We start from the raw sequence: 23,212 nt of genomic DNA on the forward strand, positions 1-23,212 counted from the left end.
ATGGGACTCGTGTTATATTTTCGGGCCGCGGCGAGGAAGGCCCCGCCTAGGCCGCACTTACCTTCATTTTCTGCACTGAGAAACTCGGCTTGTCAGTGCAGGAAGAAATCTAGCGCCCTGATCTCTCAATCCCCCAACGCAACCCCTGGACTCTCCCAACGCTCCAACTTACCTGGGCATGGCACGCCTGGGCACGATCCCAGCATGGGCAAAATGCCATCTTGGCACTGCCAGCCTGGTAAGGATACTGCCAGAGTGCCAGGCTGCAGTGTCAAGGTGCCATTTTGCCCACGCCCAGGTATCGAGCCCGGGGGGGGCCATATCCTTAATAGGTGGGGTATGGAGGGCTTGATGAGCCCCTTATAGGAGAGTTGGGGTATTGGGTTCTACAGGAATCGAGGTGGCATTTAAAAATCTCTTCCTGAAGTAGTGAGCGGAGCTCCTAAGTGCAGGAAATGGGACTAAGTATGGGTTCGGCACGACGTTTACCACTGAGACCCTGAAATAAAACAAAGTTCCGTTAGATAGCCGGGTCTTTCTCGGCACAGTGAGCCCTGGGAAACACCCGACTAAACATGCTTGACATGAGTCTCTCTTTCATTTCCGTTAAATCGTGCCCTTAGTCTTTCATTGAGATTTGAACCCATAATCTTGTGACTTTACGTCATTGTCAAGTGAGTCACTACTGACCAGCTGAAGATTGTCAAGGTGTTCACTCGAGTAATTTCCTGGCAATGGATATTAGTGAATTGCATCATAATTCTCTAATTTCACTCTACCATCTTTTTTAAATAGTGGAGTGACATTTTATTTCCTTCATTCAGTCTCAAGATGTGGGTGCTGCTGACACAGCTAGCATTTATTGCCCATTGTAATACGGGGTAATCTTCCAATGGTTCATGAATCGAGAGAACTTTGAAAGGTAATTTTGTGCTCCTCAGTCCATCCTTTTGACTTACAGGCTTGCTCATTCCACTTTTGCTCTTGGAATATTCAGTACTCTTGTTGTTATTCATAAAGAATAATTTTGCATTTCTCATGATCACAATCTTTGCATAACTCTTCATACTGCATTTCGATCGCACATTCGCGACCCCCATATCTCCTTTTTAAAGCAGTGTACATTTTGATTAGCAAAAAAGGAAAAATGACTATTACTCAAAAATATTTATTACAAAATAACATTTAACAATGTCACGTATGGAGACACAGATTAGCTGGCCAGTGTATTGTTTGAATACTACTAACTCACTGAAGTACAAATATGTTATTAATAACATTTGCAAAAATAATCTGAAATTTCTGATGACCAAATATTACAAAGCAAAAGCTGAAGATTCTACAAATTGACAAAGAATTTCATTTGCACTTCAAATAAGGTGAAAAATACATCAATCAAGTAGTGCTGTCAAAATGTAAGTTGAGTTCTGAAAAGACTGATGTGACAGAACAAATACATGGCATCCTTCATATTTTTACACATAATAAATAATTCCTCACATAGTCAAGTTAAATATTGGCAGGACCATGTAATGACCCTGTCTGAAGTTGAACTATTAATAATTATTATTGTTGCAATAAAAATCAATGCAGCCAGTCTCTTAAATTTATTGGTCCACATTTTATTACAACAGGGCATCTAACAGTGTTTGTTGTTCGATCGAGTTGGTCTTACAACTCTTGCAATGTTTTGAACATTTTTACATGGCAATTTTTTTGAAAGTATGCAATGTTGCAACCAGAGTGTCAGAATCGTTTAAAGTGGTTTAAATGGATAATGTATGTCTGCATGCAATGCTTTGGAATTTTAGCCAGAGACTGAATGTTGAAGATGGGAAAATGTATGACCAGAGACAATCCTGACGTTCAAGACACCGTGAATGCTCAACACCCCCAAGTCAAGAGGTGGCCCTTCACCACATAATAGCATGACAAATGAGAATGGACAGTAAATTTGAATGGGTGAATTCAATATTAAACAAGAGGCAGAAGGCAAAAAAGCAAAAGATAGATTGAAGAAATGTCAAAAAAAAGAGAAAGGAAAAGTAAAATGAAACTGTTCATACAGACACTTTTGCCATTTCCAACATCAAAATCTGATTCACGCTTATTATAGTTAGTTTTCAGTGCCAAATAGGTTGATTGACTGTGATTAACAATGATCACATTGTTAAAAAGGTACTTGACTTGGAATGGACAAGACCAAACATTCTGTGGTGAGTTTAGTTTATGTGTACTGTGAAAATGTAGCAATTTCACACTAATCAATATATTTCAAATAACGATTCAAACAGCATTAAGTGTTTTTTGTGAAGCTGGTGGTTGAAACACTTGGACAGCAACCTTTAATGTCCGTGTTTAATGTCACATTTTCTTCCCGTGTGAAATTTCTATAGTATTTGTGCATAAATAATGGCAAGTACCATTAAGTTAACTATTATTCTCACAGTAAAATACTTTATCTTCATTTTTACTGTTTTTACTGTAAATAGGAGTTACACATTTCAACTGTGTATAACACACTCCAATACTTGGCATTTGCGATTTCAATAAAATGTCTTTACGTAATTACAATATATAAGTATATTTGTATATTTAAAAACAAAGTCGAACTGATTGATACGTCATTTTCTGACATACAGGAGAGACTGTGATTTAATAGTTGGGGATATATTGTATTAATATACAGAACAAAATGGCCTAAATTAGTCAATTTTTAAAATATAGTTTTTACCTCAGAAATAGATGATCGATGAAAGAAAATATATGTTAAGTTGCCTTCATATCTTACGTAAACATTTAGATACAAACATTTTTCTAAGAAAGCAGTTACCATTTCAGTCACAAGTTGTGTTGGAAGCAAGTAGAATATTAATACTTCAATAGGTGTAAATGCAAGAAGGAAGAGTGGGAATGTCCTTTGGGGGGTGCATGTTCACCAGGGCACACCCCTCAAGCTTTGTGCTTCCCCGTCTGGCATCCAAAAGCTGTGTCCCCCCTTCGCCTTTCCCCCACCCTAGTGTGCCCGATCCCTCCCCACCCACAAATCCAGGACCGGAGTCTAGATCCTCAGGGATCCATTTCTCACTTCATCTTGGCACTGCTTGAGCTAAAGGGAGGAATGCTATTGCTGTGGGATATCCCTTGTTTTTAAAATGATTGGCACGTGACCTCTTCCACCCACCCTTCACCTCACTCCCTGTGAACACCAACCCTTGGTGTTTTATTTGACCTTGTGCTGAACTACTAACCCCATATCATCTGAATATTACCCAAACCTGTCCCACCTCAACCTTGAAAGACAATTATTTCAATGTTCTCCTGGCCAATCTGCCACCTTTCAGTCTCTGTAAACTTCAGCTCATCAAGCTCACCTGGGTGAGTACACCTTTTTTCATGGTGCCAATGGATGGAAAGTCAGGGCAAGGAGCCCACCTCCACAGATGGGGAGGGGAGTAGCATGGTGAGGTGGGGGGGGGGGGGGGGGGGGGGGGGGTGACCACTGATGGGGCTGCAGTCAGACACAATGAGGAACCACCGAAGTGACTGGATAGCAAGGTAAGTCAGTCGGCTTTGCTGGGGCCAGTCAGGGAAGTCTCAGCAAATGGGAGGGAACTATGGGCGAAATTCTCCGGAAACGGCACGATGTCCGCCGACTGGCGCCCAAAACGGCGCAAGTCAGTCAGGCATCGCGCCGCCCCAAAGGTGCGGAATGCTCCGGATCTTTGGGGGCCGAGCCCCAACCTTAAGGGGCTAGGCCCGCGTCGGACGAATTTCCGCCCCGCCAGATGGCGGAAAAGGCCTTTGGTGCCCCGCCAGCTGGTGTGGAAATGACATCTCCGGGCGGTGCATGCACGGGAGCGTTAGCGGCCGCTGATGGCATTCCCGCGCATGCGCAGTGGAGAGAGTCTCTTCCGCTTCCGCCATGGTGGAGGCCGTGGCGAAGGCGGAAGGGAAAGAGTGCCCCCATGGCACAGGCCCGCCCGCGGATTGGTGGGCCCCGATCGCGGGCCAGGCCACCGTGGGGGCACCCCCGGGGCCAGATCGCCCCACGCCCCCCCCCAGGTCCCCGGAGCCTGCCCGCGCCGCCTTGTCCCGCCGGTAAGGTAGGTGGTTTAATCTACGCCGGCGGGACAGGCATTTTAGCGGCGGGACTTCAGCCCATCCGGGCCGGAGAATCGCGGGGGGGCCCGCCAACCGGCGTGGCGCGATTCCCGCCCCCGCCGAATAGCCGGTGGTGGAGAATTCGGCAACCGGCGGGGGCGGGATTCACGCCAGCCCCCGGCGATTCTCCGACCCGGCGGGGGGTCGGAGAATCTCGCCCATGATGTTAGTTACCACAAAACATTTCTGGAACATGACTGACAAAAAGGTCTAGATAGGCTATGTTCTAAATTCTGAAATTCCTTGCCGGCTTCACCTGGCTCCCACCATTACACTATCAGAAGTTTGACACAACCCATTGAAAAAGGAATGACCTAATAATGATGGGTCTCTGCCATTTCTGGAATTTCCAAGACAGCTTCACAAGATTATTTGCTTGATCTTTGATGACTGCTGACCTAGGAGTTCCTGAGCGGGATTCTCCCATGCCACGCCGGTCCGACGGCGTCCCACCATTCTCCCAACCGGCGAGAACGGCATCATCGAGGTCGGTGCCGCGCCTGCCGGAGAATCCCCCGAGGTGCTAAGTATGGGGATTCCCCGGGCACCCCGCTATTCAGCAGCCCGGATGGGCCAAAGTCCCGACGCCATTCACCCCTGCTAAATAGGAGGGGAGGGATTTCCGCGGGAGGGACATGCCAGCCGGCCTGCCATGCAGGACGGTGGCGAAGACACGCTTGCAAGTTGAGGTCATGCTGATGGGCAAAGGCCACTGACGCCGCCATCCCACGCGGCCACACGCCTTGACCTTGGGTGCACCCAGCAACCCCCCCACTCCCACACAGGACCCCCAACACTCAGCCCTGGTGAGGGCATGGCCAGCCCACGATGGCGCAATGAGGAGGGACAGGGTAAACTGGGCGGTGGACGGAGACTGTGGGCAGGGGTCAGGGTGCCTGTTTCCAGTTTCCAGGTCTGTAGCGAGATCAGGCAACCGGGGAACACATGTATCCCCAGGCACCTGGCTGTCGAGGTGTCAAAGCGCCATCGTTAAACATGTTGTATCTCCTCCCCCACCCTCCTGCAGATCGTCATGTTTGCGCACCAGCAGCGATGTTTGCCACCCTGGCGGGAGCCGCTGCCCTGCAGGTGGCCTTCGGCAGCGTCGATGCAGGCAGCTCAGAGCAGCTGCGGCAGCAGCAGAGGGACTGCCTGCAGAGGGCCCCGTGCCACCCGCCAGGCTGCAGGCCCGCCCGCCCGACAGGTGCAGGAGGAGGCGGAGGGGGACGATGACCACCACATCATCGGGGATGCACAGGATTCTGATCTTGATGGGGCGCAGAGGGAGGAGGAGGAGCAGGTGGTGGTGCCAAGGTGCCGGAGGCGCCCCATGAGGCCTCGAGTGTACCGTCACCGCATGTCGTTCGAGGACCTGCCGGACAGGGCATGCAGGAGGAGATTCCTGATGAGTAGGGAGACCGTCGCACATATATGTCACCTCAAGGCACACCTGGCACCACGTGGATCGGGGGGAGGACATGATATCCCGGTGGCCGTCAAGGTGACGGTAGCCCACAACCTCTACACGACGGGGTCGTTCCAGGTGCCAAGCAGGGACCTGTCCGGTATCTCACAGGCCTCCGTGCACCGGTGCATCCGAGCAGTAACCGACGCCCTGTATGCCATCGCCGACCGGTACATCCAGTTTCCAGAGGACCGCGCACACCAGGATGCCCGGGAAGTGAGATTCGCCTCCGTGGCCAGGATACCGATGGTCCAGGGGGTGATTGATTGGGTGCACGTCGCCATGCGTCCACCATCGGAGAACAGGGACGTGTTCATGAACAGAAAGGGGACCTACTCCATGAACATTCAGGTGGTCTGTGACCATGGATGATCATGCACGTGTGCGCCCAGTACCCCGGCAGCGTGCATGATGCCTTTATACTGGCGCAATCTTACATCCCGCTATGTTCGAGGGACACCCCCCCCCCCCCCCCCCCCCCCCCCCCCCGCCGGCTGAGGGGCTGGTTGCTGGGCGACAGGGGTTACATGTTGCGGTCGTGGCTGATGATGCCTATACGGAGGCCACAGACCAACGCGGAGACCCGCTACAATGAGGCCCATGCAGCAACCAGGGCTGTTGTCGAGAGGTGCTTTGGCCTTTTGAAGATGTGCTTCAGGTGCCTGGAGCGCTCTGGAGGGGCCCTCCAGTACCATCCAGAGAGGGTCGGCTGCATAGTTGTTGTCTGCTGCATGCTGCACAACATAGCCCAGCAGAGGGGCGATGTCCTGGAGGAGGAGGCACAGACATGACATGGGGGCTGGATATGGCCGGGAAGCTGCACGACGCCAGCAGCTTGGCGAGCGAGCACGCGAGACGTTGATCGGCGCTCGTTTCACCAACTAGGTGGAGGGCATCGCTGAGCAAGGCACTTTCACCACCGTTGCACCCAAACGCACCACCCAGCACCCCCCACCTCCCGCACCATCCGACAACCCTAGCTCCCACACCACCACTTTCACAGCACCATACACCTGCGGCACAACGGGATGGTCTCACACAATTGCTTGTGTACGCGGGTGTGATCAATGCCATGTTGAATGCTGACAACCCGCTCTGCGATGAGCTGTGAGCTCCGGATCATTAGACAATGTCTGACTCATGGCCACAGCTACACCCTCCACCTCGGTGGTCTCTGTATGCGTCACAGACACTCCCATCACATGGCCATGTGGGGTAGCTGGCGTTGGTGTGCCGAGGACGACGGGGTGTTGGGGGGGGGGGGGGGCGGGGGGGAACACACACCTGGCCTCATCGTTGTACCGAACTTCGACCTCAGCGCCACTCGGTCCCCTTCACGACCCCTCAGGCACCGGACATAGCACAGAGGCATCTAGGTTTGGTGTAACAGTGACTTTAATCGTGGCATTCACATACAAGTGCCCTAGCCGGAAGAGGAACCGGAGATTTAAAAGCGGGAGAGGAGCCGGAGATTTAAAAACGGGAGAGGAGCCGGAGATTTAAAAGCGGGAGAGGAGCCGGAGATTTAAAAGCGCGGGAGAGGAGCCGGAGATTTAAAAGCGCGGGAGAGGAGCCACCTCCTCTAACCTAAGGGGTTGAGTGAATATCAGGTAAGCTCTTTCTTTCTTTCTTTTTTTGTTTTATCTGCAAGTTATCTAGAGGGGATGGCAGGGAAGGCCGTTCAATGTTCCTCCTGCAGAATGTTTGAGGTGAGGGACACTGTCAGTGTCCCTGCTGATTTCACCTGTGTGAAGTGCACCCATCTGCAGCTCCTCAAAAACCACGTTAGGGAGCTGGAGCTGGATGAATTTCGGATCATTCGGGAGGCAGAGGTGGTCATAGATAGAAGCTTCAGGGACGTAGTTACTCCGAAGAATGAAGATAGATGGGTGACGGTGAGAGGGGCTGGGAGGAAGCAGTTCCCCAGCAGTTGTGGCCGTTCCCCTTAGTAACAAGTATACCACTTTGGATACTGGTGGGGGGACGACATACCAGGGGTAAGCCATGGGGAACAGGTCTCTGGTACAGAGTCTGTCCCTATTCTCAGAAGGGAAGGGGGGAGAGGAGTAAAGCTTAGTCATTGGGGACTCCATAGTTCAGGGGACAGATAGGAGATTCTGTGGGAACGAGAGAGACTCGCGGTTGGTGTGTTGCCTCCCAGGTGCCAGGGTCCGTGATGTCTCGGATCGTGTTTTTGGGATCCTTAAGAGGGAGAGGGAGCAGCCCCAAGTCGTGGTCCACATAGGCACCAACGACATAGGTAGGAAAAGGGATGGGGATGTAAGGCAGGTATTCAGGGAGCTAGGGTGGACTCTTAGAGCTAGAACAAACAGTTATTATCTCTGGGTTGTTACCCGTGCCAAGTGCTAGCGAGACGAGGAATAGGGAGACAGAACAGTTGAACACGTGGCTACAGGGATGGTGCAGGAGGGAGGGATTCAGATACCTGGATAATTGGGGCTCATTCTGGGGTAGGTGGGACCTCTACAAACGGGATGGTCTACACCTGAACCAGAGGGGTTTCCTGGGGGGGAAACTTGCTAATGCTCTTCGGGAGGGTTTAAACTAATTCAGCAGGGGAATGGGAACCTGAATTGTAGCTCCAGTGTACAGGGGGTTGAGAATAGCGAGGTCATGAGTAAGGTTTCAAGGTTGCAGGAGTGTACCGGCAGGCAGGAAGGTGGTTTGAAGTGTGCCTACTTAAACGCCAGGAGCATCCGGAATAAGGTGGGTGAACTTGCAGCATGGGTTGGTACCTGGGACTTCGATGTTGTGGCCATTTCCGAGACATGGATAGAGCAGGGACAGGAATGGTTGTTGCAGGTTCCGGGGTTTAAATGTTTCAGTAAGCTCAGGGAAGGTGATAAAAGTGGGGGAGGTGTGGCATTGTTAGTCAAGGACAGTGGGCGGGATTCTCCGATATCGGCGCGATGTCCGCCGACCGGCGCCAAAAACGGCGCAAATCAGTCCGGCATCGCGCCGCCCCAAAGGTGCGGAATCCTCCGCATCTTGACCGGCCGAGCCCTAACCTTGAGGGGCTAGGCCCGCGCCGGACTGATTTCCGTACCGCCAGCTGGCGGGAAAGGCCTTTGGTGCCCCGCCAGCTGGCGCGGAAATGACATTGCCGGGCGGCGCATGCACGGGAGCGTCAGCGGCCGCTCACGGCATCCCCGCGCATGCGCAGTGGAGGAAGTCTCTTCCGCCTCCGCCATGGTGGAGACCGTGGCGAAGGCGGAAGGAAAAGAGTGCCCCCACGGCACAGGCCCGCCCGCGGATCGGTGGGCCCCGATTGCGGGCCAGGCCACCGTGGGGCCCCCCCCCCCCCCGGGCCAGATCGCCCCGCATCCCCCCCCAGGACCCCGGAGCCCCCCGCGCCGCCGTCCCCCGCCGTCCCAAAGGGGTTCAATCCACGCCGGCTGGCGTGGGTTGACAGCGGCGGGACTTCGGCCAATCCGGGCTGGAGAATCGCTGGGGGGTGCCTGCCAACCGGTGTGGCGCGATTCCCGCCCCCGCCGAATATTCGGTGCCGGAGAATTCGGCAACTGGCGGGGGTGGATTCACGCCAGCCCCCGGCGATTCTCCGACCCGGTGGAGGGTCGGAGAATCGCGCCCAGTATTTTGGTGGCAGAAAGAACATTTGAAGAGACTCATCTACTGAGGTAGTATGGGCTGAGGTTAGAAACAGGAAAGGAGAGGTCACCATGTTGGGAGTTTTCTATAGGCCTCTGAAAAGTTCCAGAGTTGTAGAGGAAAGGATTGCAAAGATGATTCTGGATAGGAGCGAAAGTAACAGGGTAGTTGTTATGGGGGACTTTAACTTTCCAAATATTGACTGGAAACACTATAGTTCGGGTACTTTAGATGGGTCAGTTTTAGTCCAATGTGTGCAGGAGGGTTTCCTGACACAGAATGTAGATAGGCCAACAAGAGGCGAGGCCACATTGGATTTGGTACTGGGTAATGAACCAGGCCAGGTGTTAGATTTGGAGGTAGGTGAGCACTTTGGTTATAGTGACCACAATTTGGTTATGTTTACTTTAGCGATGGAAAGGGATAGGTATATACCGCAGGGCAAGAGTTATATCTGGGGGAAAGGCAATTATGATGCAATTAGGCAAGACTTAGGATGCATAGGATGGGGAAGGAAACTGCAGGGGATGGGCACAATTGAAATGTGGAGCTTGTTCAAGGAACAGCTACTGCGTGTCCTTGATAAGTATGTACCTGTTAGGCAGGAAGGAATTTGGTCGAGCGAGGGAACCGTGGTTTACTAAAGTAGTTGAATCACTTGTCAAGAGGAAGAAGGAGGCTTATGTAAAGATGAGACGTGAAGGTTCAGTTCGGGCGCTTGGGAGTTACAAGTTAGCGAGGAAGGACCTAAAGAGAGAGCTAAGAGCCAGGAGGAGACATGAGAAGTCCTTGGCAGGTAGGATCAAGGAAAACCCTAAAGCTTCCTATTGGTCGGAATAAAAGAATGACTAGGGTAAGAGTAGGGCCAGTCAAGGACAGTAGTGGGAAGTTGTGCGTGGAGTCCAAGGAGATAGGAGAGGTGCTAAATTAATATTTTTCGTCAGTATTCACAAAGAAAAAAGACAATGGTGTCGAGGAGAATACTGAGATACAGGCTTAGACTAGACGGGATTGAGGTTCATAAGGAGGAGGTGTTAGCAATTCTGGAAAGTGTGAAAATAGATAAGTCCCCTGGGCCAGGTGGGATTTATCCTAGGATTCTCTGGGAAGCTAGGGAGGAGATTGCTGAGCCTTTGGCTTTGGTCTTTATGTCGTCACTGTCTACAGGAATAGTGCCAGATGATTGGAGGATAGCAAATGTAGTACCCATGTTCAAGAAGGGGAGTAGAGACAACCCCGGTAACTATAGACCAGTGAGCCTTACTACTGTTGTGGGCAAAATCTTGGAAAGGATTATAAGAGATAGGATTTATAATCATCTAGAAATGAATAATTTGATAAGGGATAGTCAACACGGTTTTGTGAAGGGTAGGTCGTGCCTCACAAATCTTATTGAGTTCTTTGAGAAGGTGACCAAACAGGTGGACAAGGGTAAAGCAGTTGACGTGGTGTTTATGGATTTCAGTAAAGCGTTTGATAAGGTTCCCCACGTTAGGCTATTGCAGAAAATACGGAGGCATGGGACTGAGGGTGATTTAGCGGTTTGGATCAGAAATTGGCGAGCTGTAAGAAGACAGAGGGTAGTGGTTGATGGGAAATGTTCAGCCTGGAGTTCAGTTACTAGTGGTGTACCACAAGGATCTGTTTTGGGGCCAATGCTGTTTGTTATTTTTATAAATGACCCGGAGGAGGGCGTAGAAGGATGGGTGAATAAATTTGCGGATGACACTAAAGTCGGCGGAGTTGTGGACAGTGCAGAGGATGCTGCAGGTTACAGAGGGACATAGATAAGCTGCAGAGCTGGGCTGAGAAGTGGCAAATGGATTTTAATGCAGAAAAGTGTGAGGTGATTCATTTTGGAAGGAGTAACAGGAATACAGAGTACTAGGCTAAATGTAAGATTCTTGGTAGTGTGGATGAGCAGAGAGATCTCGGTGTCCATGTACATAGATCCCTGAAAGTTGCCACCCAAGTTGATAGGATTGTTAAGAAGGCGTACGGTGTGTTAGCTTTTATTGGTAGGGGGATTGAGTTTCGGAGCCATGAGGTCATGTTGCAGCTGTCCAAAACTCTGGTGCGGCCGCATTTGGAGTACCGCGTGCAGTTCTGGTCGCCGCATTATAGGAAGGATGTGGAAGCATTGGAAAGGGTGCAGAGGAGATTTACCAGGATGTTGCCTGGTATGGGGGAAAGATCTTATGAGGAAAGGGTGAGGGACTTGAAGCTGTTTTCGTTAGAGAGAAGAAGGTTGAAAGGTGACTTAATAGAGGCATACAAGATGATCAGAGGATTAGATAGGGTGGACAGTGAGAGCCTTTTTCCTCGGATGGTGATGGCTAGCATGAGGGGACATAGCTTTAAATTGAGGGGAGTTAGATATAGGACAGATGGCAGAGGTAGGTTCTTTACCCAGAGAGTAGTAAGGGCATGGAATGCCCTGCCTGAAACAGTAGTGGACTTGCCAACATTAAAGGCATTTAAATGGTCATTGGATAAACATATGGATAATAATGGAATAGTGTACATAGAACATAGAAAAATACAGCACAGAACAGGCCCTTCGGCCCTAGATGGGCTTTAGATTGGTTTCACAGATCGGCGCAACATTGAGGGCCGAAGGGCCTGTACTGCGCTGTAATATTCTATTCTATTGTCTATAGCCCCTATAACTAAGCTGTGCCCTGCACCCGTGCCAACTTACTACATGTCTAACTTCTTTGCCTTACGGGCCCTACCACTACGCCTTGGTGTTTCCCTGATCGGTACAGCAGGAGTGAGGCGGACTGCTGAGACTCCTGCCCTGTGGCGTGGCTCCCCGTCAGCGCACGTTTCCTGGGGCGGCCCCGCTTGGATGGGCCAGGCTGCCCGGAGGGAGTGCTGGATGGCGTGGTGCCACCCTGTTCTGCCCGCTGCCCACCAGATGCACGAGGGACGGAACAGGGGGAGTCCGAGTGTACCGGGACCTCCCTTGCTTTCATCACCCGGACGGGCCCCAGAACCTCCTCCTCTCTCGGTGGCCCCCGGGCCTCACTATGGGACGGTGGTGTGAGCGGAGACAAGCGCCGTGGCACCACCGACACCTGGCGTTGCCAGTCCTGGAGGCCCACTGCAGCATCGACCAGGGTCTGAACGTTCGCAGCGATGGAGCTCAGGGAGTGCGCCATCCCTGTCAGGGACTGTGCAACCTCCCGCTGGGCTTGTGCGATGCCATCCAGCACGTGCGCAAGGCGGCCGGTGCTCTCAGCGATGGCCTGCTGGGACTGGGCCAAGGCCTGCTGAGACTGGGCCATGGCCTGCTGAGACTCGGCCAGAGCCCGGAGCTTGGCGGCAATGTCCAGCTGGCTCTGGGACATGGCTGCCTGTGAGGGGGCAGCCCTGTCCTGGGCCACGGATGACGCGTGCACATGAAGCCCCACGCCTTGCAGAACCTGACCCATGACCAAAACCGTTGCCCCCATTGCCTCCAACGCGGACGCCACCCGTGCGGTGTCGATCAGGGTGGCAGCCATGACCGGCACCACTCCCTGCTCCTGGACGCAGATGGACTCCTCCAACTGCGTCTGCAGATGCTGGAAGGCGGCCGTCATCCCATTGTCCACTCCCTGGGTTTCCAAATTCATCGGGTCTGTGGGTGGGTCTGGTAGGTCCAGGAATCCAGGAACCGTCTGGGCGGCAGCTGGGTGCTGGGCCTGGCCTGCCCTCCGACCGTCCAGACCCTCGGCTACTCCTACCTCCACCTTCTGTACCGGTTCGGCTGTGTGGTGCGCACCAGTCAGTGTCCCAGAAGCCTCATCACTAATGTGCCCAACCGAGGTGAGTGAATCTGCGATGGTGGAGGGTGACAACAGTGACGCAAGGTCCATGTCCTCATCAGACCCCAGGTCTGGGGTCTCCTGGGTCGAGCCTTGGAACGATGGACGTTGTCCCCGGTCCATGTGAGGTGTCATGTCCGGTCTGTCCATCGTCTGTCTGGCCGTCCTCTGTGCGTCACTGTCCAGAGTCCCCGTCTTCTGTCCATCACTGTCCTGGCTCTCCGTCCTCTCTTCGTCTGTCTCATGGCCGTCAGTGTCCTGACTGTCCGTCGTGCGTTCGTCAGTGTCGTTTCTGTCGGTCCTCTGTGCGTCCGCTTCCTGTGCCCCGGCCTCGGAAGAGGGCCCTCCTGTCCGTCTTCCTTCCCTACCCTGGCATGTGTCTCTGTGGGCGGATGAACTTGGACCTGGACGGCGGGGGCTTCTCCGTGACATTCCGGGATGATCGGCTGGTGGCCCTGGAACACACAATGAGGCATGTATCGTCAGACACGCAGAGTCGGGTGTGAAGGGGTGGAGGGGGCAGTGTGAGAGAGAGAGGTGGGGGGGGGAGCTAGGGGCTGAGGGATACCTGAATAGTTAACAGTAACTTTGAAATTTAAAAAAAAATATTCAACAAAAAAATTTTTTTAATTTTAATTTTAATTTTAATTAATTGACGCAATGTCAGTTAGAGGGGTGCTGTGCTCTGATTGTGAGATGTGGCAGGTCCGGGAGGCTTCCAGGGTCCCGGATGGCTTCATCTGCAGAAAGTGCACCCAACTGGAGCTCCTCACAGACCGCATGGTTCGGTTGGAGCAGCAATTGGATGCACTTAGGGGCATGCAGGTGGCGGAAAGCGTCATAGAACCCAAGGTGCAGGCAGAGAAATGGGTGACCACCAGAAAGGGCAGGCAGTCAGTGCAGGAATCCCCTGTGGTTGTCCCCCTCTCGAACAGATATACCCCTTTGGATACTGTCGGGGGGGATAGCCTATCAGGGGAAAACAGCAGTAGCCAGAGCAGTGGCACCACGGCTGGCTCTGATGTTCAGAAGGGAGGGTCAAAGCGCAGAAGAGTAATAGTAATAGGGGACTCTATAGTCAGGGGCACAGATAGGCGCTTCTGTGGACGTGAAAGAGACTCCAGGATGGTATGTTGCCTCCCTGGTGCCAGGGTCCAGGATGTCTCCGAACGGGTAGAGGGCATCGTGAAGGGGGAGGGCAAACAGGCAGAGGTCGTTGTACATATTGGTACTAACGACATAGGCAGGAAGGGGCATGAGGTCCTGCAGCAGGAGTTCAGGGAGCTAGGCAGAAAGTTAAAAGACAGGACCACGAGGGTTGTAATCTCGGGATTACTCCCTGTGCCATGTGCCAGTGAGGCTAGAAATAGGAAGATAGAGCAGCTAAACACGTGGCTAAACAGCTGGTGTAGGAGGGAGGGTTTCCATTATCTGGACCACTGGGAGCTCTTCCGGGGCAGGTGTGACCTGTATAAGAAGGACGGGATGCATCTAAACCGGAGAGGCATAAATATCCTGGCCGCGAGGTTTGCTAGTGTCACACGGGAGGGTTTAAACTAGTATGGCAGGGGGGTGGGTACGGGAGCAATAGGTCAGAAGGTGAGAGCATTGAGGGAGAACTAGGGAATAGGGACAGTGGGGCTCTGAGGCAGAGCAGACAGGGAGAAGTTGCTGAACACAGCGGGTCTGGTGGCCTGAAGTGCATATGTTTTAATGCAAGAAGTATTACGGGTAAGGCAGATGAACTTAGAGTTTGGATTAGTACTTGAAACTATGATGTTGTTGCCATTACAGAGACCTGGTTGAGGGAAGGGCAGGATTGGCAGCTAAACGTTCCAGGATTTAGATGTTTCAGGCGGGATAGAGAGGGATGTAAAAGGGGAGGCGGAGTTGCGCTCCTGGTGCGGGAGAATATCACAGCTGTACTGCGAGAGGACACCTCAGAGGGCAGTGAGGCTATATGGGTAGAGATCAGGAATAAGAAGGGTGCAGTCACAATGTTGGGAGTTTACTACAGGCCTCCCAACAGCCAGCGGGAGATAGAGGAGCAGATAGGTAGACAGATTTTGGAAAAGAGTAAAAACAACAGGGTTGTGGTGATGGGAGACTTCAACTTCCCCAATATTGACTGGGACTCACTTAGTGCCAGGGGCTTAGATGGGGCAGAGTTTGTAAGGAGCATCCAGGAGGGCTTCTTAAAACAATATGTAGACAGTCCAACTAGGGAAGGGGCGATACTGGACCTGGTATTGGGGAATGAGCCCGGCCAGGTGGTAGATGTTTCAGTAGGGGAGCATTTCGGTAACAATGACCACAATTCAGTAAGTTTTAAAGTACTGGTGGACAAGGATAAGAGTGGTCCTAGGATGAATGTGCTAAATTGGGGGAAGGCTAATTATAACAATATTAGGCGGGAACTGAAGAACATAGATTGGGGGCGGATGTTTGAGGGCAAATCAACATCTGACATGTGGGAGGCTTTCAAGTGGCAGTTGAAAGGAATTCAGGACCGGCATGTTCCTGTGAGGAAGAAGGATAAATACGGCAATTTTCGGGAACCTTGGATGACGAGAGATATTGTAGGCCTCGTCAAAAAGAAAAAGGAGGCATTTGTCAGGGCTAAAAGGCTGGGAACAGACGAAGCCTGCGTGGAATATAAGGAAAGTAGGAAGGAACTTAAGCAAGGAGTCAGGAGGGCTAGAAGGGGTCACGAAAAGTCATTGGCAAATAGGGTTAAGGAAAATCCCAAGGCTTTTTACACGTACATAAAAAGCAAAAGGGTAGCCAGGGAAAGGGTTGGCCCACTGAAGGATAGGCAAGGGAATCTATGTGTGGAGCCAGAGGAAATGGGCGAGGTACTAAATGAATACTTTGCATCAGTATTCACCAAAGAGAAGAAATTGGTAGATGTTGAGTCTGGAGAAGGGTGTGTAGATAGCCTGGGTCACATTGAGATCCAAAAAGACGAGGTGTTGGGTGTCTTAAAAAATATTAAGGTAGATAAGTCCCCAGGGCCTGATGGGACCTACACCAGAATACTGAAGGAGGCTGGAGAGGAAATTGCTGAGGCCTTGACAGAAATCTTTGGATCCTCGCTGTCTTCAGGGGATGTCCCGGAGGACTGGAGAATAGCCAATGTTGTTCCTCTGTTTAAGAAGGGTAGCAAGGATAATCCCGGGAACTACAGGCCGGTGAGCCTTACTTCAGTGGTAGGGAAATTACTGGAGAGAATTCTTCGAGACAGGTTCTACTCCCATTTGGAAGCAAATGGACGTATTAGTGAGAGGCAGCACGGTTTTGTGAAGGGGAGGTCGTGTCTCACTAACTTGATAGTGTTTTTCGAGGAGGTCACTAAGATGATTGATGCAGGTAGGGCAATGGATGTTGTCTAATGGACTTCAGTAAGGCCTTTGACAAGGTCCCTCATGGTAGGCTAGTACAAAAGGTGAAGTCACACGGGATCAGGGGTGAGCTGGCAAGGTGGATACAGAACTGGCTAGGCCATAGAAGGCAGAGAGTAGCAATGGAAGGATGCTTTTCTCATTGGAGGGCTGTGACCAGTGGTGTTCCACAGGGATCAGTGCTGGGACCTTTGCTCTTTGTAGTATATATAAATGATTTGGAGGAAAATGTAACTGGTCTGATTAGTAAGTTTGCAGACGACACAAAGGTTGGTGGAATTGCGGATAGCGATGAGGACTGTCGGAAGATACAGCAGGATTTAGATTGTTTGGAGACTTGGGCAGAGAGATGGCAGATGGAGCTTAATCCGGACAAATGTGAGGTAATGCATTTTGGAAGGTCTAATGCAGGTAGGGAATATACAGTGAATGGTAGAACCCTCAAGAGTATTGAAAGTCAAAGAGATCTAGGAGTACAGGTCCACAGGTCATTGAAAGGGGCAACACAGGTGGAGAAGGTAGTCAAGAAGGCATACGGCATGCTTGCCTTCATTGGCCGGGGCATTGAGTATAAGAATTGGCAAGTCATGTTGCAGCTGTATAGAACCTTAGTTAGGCCACACTTGGAGTATAGTGTTCAATTCTGGTCGCCACACTACCAGAAGGATGTGGAGGCTTTAGAGAGGGTGCAGAAGAGATTTACCAGAATGTTGCCTGGTATGGAGGGCATTAGCTATGAGGAGCGGTTGAATAAACTCGGTTTGTTCTCACTGGAACGAAGGAGGTTGAGGGGAGACCTGATAGAGGTATACAAAATTATGAGGGGCATAGACAGAGTGGAGAGTCAGAGGCTTTTCCCCAGGGTAGAGGGGTCAATTACTAGGGGGCATAGGTTTAAGGTGCGAGGGGCAAGGTTTAGAGGAGATGTACGAGGCAAGTGTTTTACACAGAGGGTAGTGGGTGCCTGGAACTCGTCGGCGGATGAGGTGGTGGAAGCAGGGACGATAGTGACATTTAAGGGGCATCTTGACAAATATATGAATAGGATGGGAATAGAGGGATACGGACCCAGGAAGTGTAGAAGATTGTAGTTTAGTCGGGCAGCATGGTCGGCACGGGCTTGGAGGGCCGAAGGGCCTGTTCCTGTGCTGTACATTTCTTTGTTCTTTGAACAGGCGCCGGAATGTGGCGACTAGGGGCTTTTCACAGTAACTTTATTTAAAGCCTACTTGTGACAATAAGCAATTTTCATTTTTCATCCCCCTCCGGTTCTTGCACGCTCACGATGGCTGTGGGCTGTCTTGTCCTGCGGAGCGCCGGGGGGGGGGGGCATCAGAGTTAGGCGGTCAGCAGCAAGATGCGCAGATGTTGGCAACATTATGACTGGGGGGAGGGGGCCACTGGGCACCGCGCCTTGGCAGCTCGCAAGGGGGGGGGTGTTGCCCCTGTGGGTCAGCTGCAACGTGGTGTGTCCCCCTCCTGAGTGGGCGGGGGGGTGGGCAGGTGGTTTGGGGGGGGGGGGGGGGGGGAGAGGTGGGGTTGTAGCCCGGGGGAACTCTCAGGGTACTTACCCTGGCAGGCCTCGTGAGGTCGTGGAGCTTCTTGCGGCACTGGTCTCCAGAGCGGGGTGTGTGCCCCACAGCGCTGACGGCGATGCCCACTTCACGCCAGCTGCGCTTGACTGTGCTGGCCGGGTACCAGTGGCCACGTCTTGGGCACAGGATCGCCCTGCGCTCTTCAACTGCGTCCAGCAACGCCTCCAGGTCATTGTCCCGGAACCTGGGAGCGGCACGCCGGGCTCAGCCATCTCTATCGGGGCCTGTGCGCGGATCACGGACATTAAATGACGCAGCGCTGTGTCTTCCAGGCGTCGCGCGATGACGGCGCTGCTCTGGCGCCACGCCCACCACAATTCTCGTGGCCCCACTGCTGGTCCCTTTTCGGGGCCTGAGTCGGTGCTGCCGGCGGCCCGTTCGCGCCCTCGTGAAACGCGACGGCGTTCACGACAGCGCGGACACTCTGACTCGCCATCGGAGAATCCCGCCCCCTGTTTCCTCAGCACAGTCAGAACTTGGCACAGCTTAGATCCCCAACGAGTGGCTGATATTTATTTACTGTAAAACAAACCTGGATTGATCCTCCTTTAAGTGGACACTGCATTCAGTCTGGGATAGAAGCAGCCCTCACCAATTCCCCCCACTGGTGACTAGGTAAAGCACCTTTCAGCTGGATGTTGCACATGGGCATTGGCAATGTACTCTTGGTCATGTCCATCTTCGCTGGCCCCATGGAAAGGAGGTACTTTCCTGTTGACTCCGTAACCTCCAACAGGATCATGTCAGGAGGGTAATGATCCATACATAACAGTCCAAATGGTGGCTTACAGATTGTCAGGACCTTGCTCTTTAACATAAATGTACTTAAGTACTTGGTAAGACATTATCAGACTTGGCAGAATGTGCAATGCCTTGTTTGCAGAAGCAGCCCAAAAAAAATGCATTCTGCTGTTAGTTTTTGTTGACATTTCCTTTGATGAAGGAAAATGTGAAGTAATCTTTGCAATCTTATGATTAAGTAACTTATCTTGGCACTTGCCATAATTTATATAAAATGCCCTTTATGCCTGGAAATGTTTATATTTTTCAATTTTGAACGTTAACTCTTCATTTATCATCAAATTCATTTTTTACTTTTTACTATTTAAGGTCCAAATGATAAATTGTTCTTTGATGAATCACTCTTCTTACTTTGTGTATTTTCTGGACAGGAACCAAACTTTCATTGGCTCTTTCTTACCCTTCATGTTAATCAGATCTCTGTACTCCAGTTGAAACTGTTCATCTGAATTCTCTGCACTCATTAGGCACCTAATTACAGAAGAAGGTGGTAATCAGGACTATTTACCTCATTTTCAATGTTAACTGAAACAAAGCTAATTCAGGAAGTATAGGAAATGTAAGAGATGTGAAGAAGCTTCCCTCTCCCACATCCACTTTATAATCACACCACAAAACGCCATCCTAACTTGTACTGGTGGTCATCATCTGCCAATAATAGATTATTATGTACAGACACATTATCACAGCAGTTTGGCATGGCTTGGCTTCAATTCAACTTACAATTCAGTTCTGAATATCATTGGATTTAACACTTGATGATAGTGAATTAAATTACTCTGCGCAAAGGCATCTGTATATGTTGAAATGATAAAATCATTCAGCGGGTGTTTCAATAATGTTTAAATGAAGCAAACTGTCCTTGTTTAGCTCTTGTGGTTAAAGTTGACCTCTGAATCAATCAATGTGTTGCTGTCTTATAAATGCACCCAAGCCTAAAATGGTAGTCGACACTAAACTCCACTTAGTTTGCGCCACTAAAGAATGAACAGGTTGGGCCAAATTCATTTATCTTCAAGTTGTTGGAGACTGGGCGTACAACTGAATATGTGCATCGGGATCCTGTGGCAGTTCCTGACATGCTGACATCCACGGGAATTGCTCAGAAAGTTTAAACTTCCAATAGGTACTTCCGATGCTCCCCTGGACCTTGCATGAATGTCTCTGCCTCTGAGCTTGAGATGGAGTCTTTGGACAGTTCTGCATTACTTATCTGTTACCCAATAAATATTAGCCATATTAAAGCTTACTTAAACATCTGGGTAACTTCACAATCACCCCCAAATGACCCCTCCAGCTAACACCCAATTCCAACCCCCCCAAACCGATAACCATCCCCGACCTGAACCAACTATCCCCCCTTAAAACAGACTATCCCTCTAACATAAATAACCCCCAAAATCATGACTACACCCACACCTGACGTGGTAACTCCCTGACCAACCCCCTGACCCGACCCGGCAACCCCCTAACCACCTGACCCAACTACCCATGGTCACCTGACCACCACATTGACCACGCGACTAGCCCTCAGACAACCCACTATCGATTTACAGCTTTACTCACGTCACCACTCACCCACCTACCTATCCACGTACCCACTGACCTACCCTACCACCTCACCCACCTACCAATTCACTCATTCATCAACTGACCCATTTACTAACATTCAAACTTTAAATACTAGCAGAGACCATCAAAACATTTGAAGTCTATTAACTTACCTTCATTGTAACAATATTTTATTAAATCCCCATCCACTGCTTTCTATCCTTCACCTGTCATCTGTCTCATGCCATACCCTTTCATTTCCTTTCAACATTCTCATATCAACTCCATCCCATTCCCCATGCCACCCTTTTACCTGTACCACTTCTCCTCCTTCGTTACATCTCTCTCAGGATGTCCCCGGCCTCATCCCATGCATTCCCACTCATCCTCCTCTTCCTCAAATGCTGATCTCCCTCCTTAGTAGCCTGTCCCTCTATCAACTCTTCAAATCACTTTCCCCTTGCATGTCCCCTTCCCTCCATGTCATCTCCACCCACCTCCTTGAAAATCTTCACTGTCCCCCGTGCCATTTTCCCACTTCTCATGCCATCCACTTCCTCTGCCCTCTCCCTCACTCCCTCCCATGCTGTCCTGCCCTGAGGTGGGGGCCTGGTCTAGTAACTGAGGTTGTGCAGCGACAAGATCCAAGGGCTAGTAAGTAAGGGTGGGGAGCCATTGGGGCCAGGGATCAATAAATTAAGCTGAGCAGTCGCAGGTGCGACACATGCAAATCAAATCATTGACCAATCAGAAAATGCAAACAGACAGAAGTGAAATTATTATAGATTAAACCACCGCTCACCTATATGTGTCCTCTGAGATACTGATTCTTCCTTTCTCTCCAGTGGTTTCTGTCCTGCTCGTTAGATTAACAGTATTTCCAAATAAGCAATAGCGAGGCATTCTCTGGCCTATTACACCGGTGACCACCTCCCCAGTGTGAATACCGATAGTGATCTAAGGTGAAAGAAAAGTTTTTCAATTATGCAAAATATACCAACATGAGCAATGCCTGAGTCAGGAGAACACAGAACATAAGGACCTGGGGCGTCATTCTCCGACACCCCGCCGGGTCGGAGAATGGCCGTTGGCCGCCGTGAATCCCGCCCCCGCCCTCGCCGAAGTCTCCGGTACCGGAGATTGGGCGGGGGCGTGAATCGGGCCGCGCTGGTTGGTGGGACTGCCCGCTCAATTCTCCGGCCCGGATGGGCCGAAGTCCCGCCCAGAAATTGCCTGTCCCGCTGGCATAAATCAAAGCTGGTATTTACCGGCGGGACCAGGCGGCGTGGGTGGGCTCCGGGGTCCTGGGGGGGCGCGGGGCGATCTGACCCCGGGGGGTGCTCCCACGGTGGCCTGGCCCACGATCGGGGCCCACCGATCCGCGGGCGGGCCTGTGCCGTGGGGGCACTCTTTCCCTTCCGCCTCCGCCACGGCCTCCACCATGGCGGAGGCGGAAGAGACTCTCCCCACTGCGCATGCGCGGGAAACTGTCGGCGGCCGCTGACGCTCCCGCGCATGCGCCGCATTTCCGCGCCAGCTGGCGGGGCAACAAATGCCATTTCCGCCAGCTGGCGGGGCAACAAACGCCATTTCCGCCAGCTGGCGGGGCGGAAATCCCTCCGGCGCCGGCCTAGCCCCTCAATATTGGGGCTCGGCCCCCAAAGATGCGGAGCATTCCGCATCTTTGGGCCGGCGCGATGCCCGTCTGATTGGCGCCGTTTTTGGCGCCAGTCGGCGGACATCGCGCCGTTGGGGGAGAATTTCGCCCCTGATTCTCACACACTTGTGGGGCGAAATTCTCCGTTATCGGCGGAAACTCCGCCGATCGGCGCAAAAAAACGGCGCAAATCCCACTTGCGTCACGTCATAAAAATGGGCCGATAGTCTGCGGCCCGAAATGGGCTAGCAGCGACGTAACGGGATCCGCGCTTGCGCAGTGGTTCACGCCGTGCAGCGTCATACGCGCTGCACGGCGTGACGGCTCATAAGGCCGCGCAGCTCCCCCCCACCCGACCGGAACAGCCGACCGCAACACCCGACTTGATGGCTGGCCGTCGCTCAGCCCCGAGGTTCGAGTCACGCGATGTGGAGGCGCTCCTGGATGCGGTGGAGCAGAGGAGGGACGCCCTGTATCCCGGGCACGGCCGCAGAGTTGCCCCACGCCACAGCCGGCGTCTGTGGAGGGAGGTGGCAGAGGCCGTCACCGCTGTGGCCCTAACACCACGGACAGGCACCCAGTGCCACAAGAAGGTGAACGACCTCGTCAGAGCAGGCAGGGTGAGCGTCCCCCATATCCCCCCCTCCCCCATATCCCCCCCCCATATCCCCCCTCCCCCATATCCCCCATATCCCCCCTCCCCCAAATCCCCCCCTCCCCCATATCCCCCCTCCCCCATATCCCCCATATCCCCCCTCCACCATATCCCCCATATTCCCCCTCCCCCATATCCCCCATATCCCCCCTCCCCATATCCCCCATATCCCCCCTCCCCCATATCCCCCCCTCCCCCATTTCCCCCCTCGACCATATCCCCCATATTCCCCCCTCCCCCATATCCCCCATATCCCCCCTCCCCCATATCCCCCTCCCCCTCCCCCATATCCCCCCCTCCCCATATCCCCCCTCCCCCATATCCCCCATATCCCCCTCCCCCATATCCCCCATATCCCCCCTCCCCCATATTCCCCCCTCCCCCATATCCCCCATATCCCCCCTCCCCCATATCCCCCCATCCCCCATATCCCCCCTCCCCCATATCCCCCATATCCCCCCTCCCCCATATCCCCCCTCCC

At 52.2% G+C, this 23,212-nt stretch overlaps 1 protein-coding gene across 2 annotated transcripts in view; it reads right to left on the bottom strand.

Moving 5' to 3' along the window:
- Nucleotides 1–423: 423 nt before the first annotated feature.
- Nucleotides 424–23,212, bottom strand: part of gucy1b1 (guanylate cyclase 1 soluble subunit beta 1) — a 182,260-nt gene continuing 159,471 nt past the window's right edge. Inside the window, exons 12-14 of one of the 2 annotated variants that reach the window (XM_072495799.1) lie at nucleotides 21,222–21,376; nucleotides 19,269–19,339; nucleotides 424–1,105 (exon numbers count right to left, since the gene is read on the bottom strand). In XM_072495799.1, coding sequence (XP_072351900.1) covers nucleotides 771–1,105; nucleotides 19,269–19,339; nucleotides 21,222–21,376 — 561 coding nt within the window. In that variant the 3' untranslated portion in view covers nucleotides 424–770. Of the gene's footprint in view, nucleotides 1,106–18,001; nucleotides 19,340–21,221; nucleotides 21,377–23,212 lie in introns of those variants that run through there. The other variant, XM_072495800.1, reaches the window with a different exon arrangement.

This window comes from Scyliorhinus torazame, chromosome 3, assembly GCF_047496885.1.
Source record: "Scyliorhinus torazame isolate Kashiwa2021f chromosome 3, sScyTor2.1, whole genome shotgun sequence".
Classification (NCBI taxonomy): Eukaryota; Metazoa; Chordata; class Chondrichthyes; order Carcharhiniformes; family Scyliorhinidae; genus Scyliorhinus; species Scyliorhinus torazame.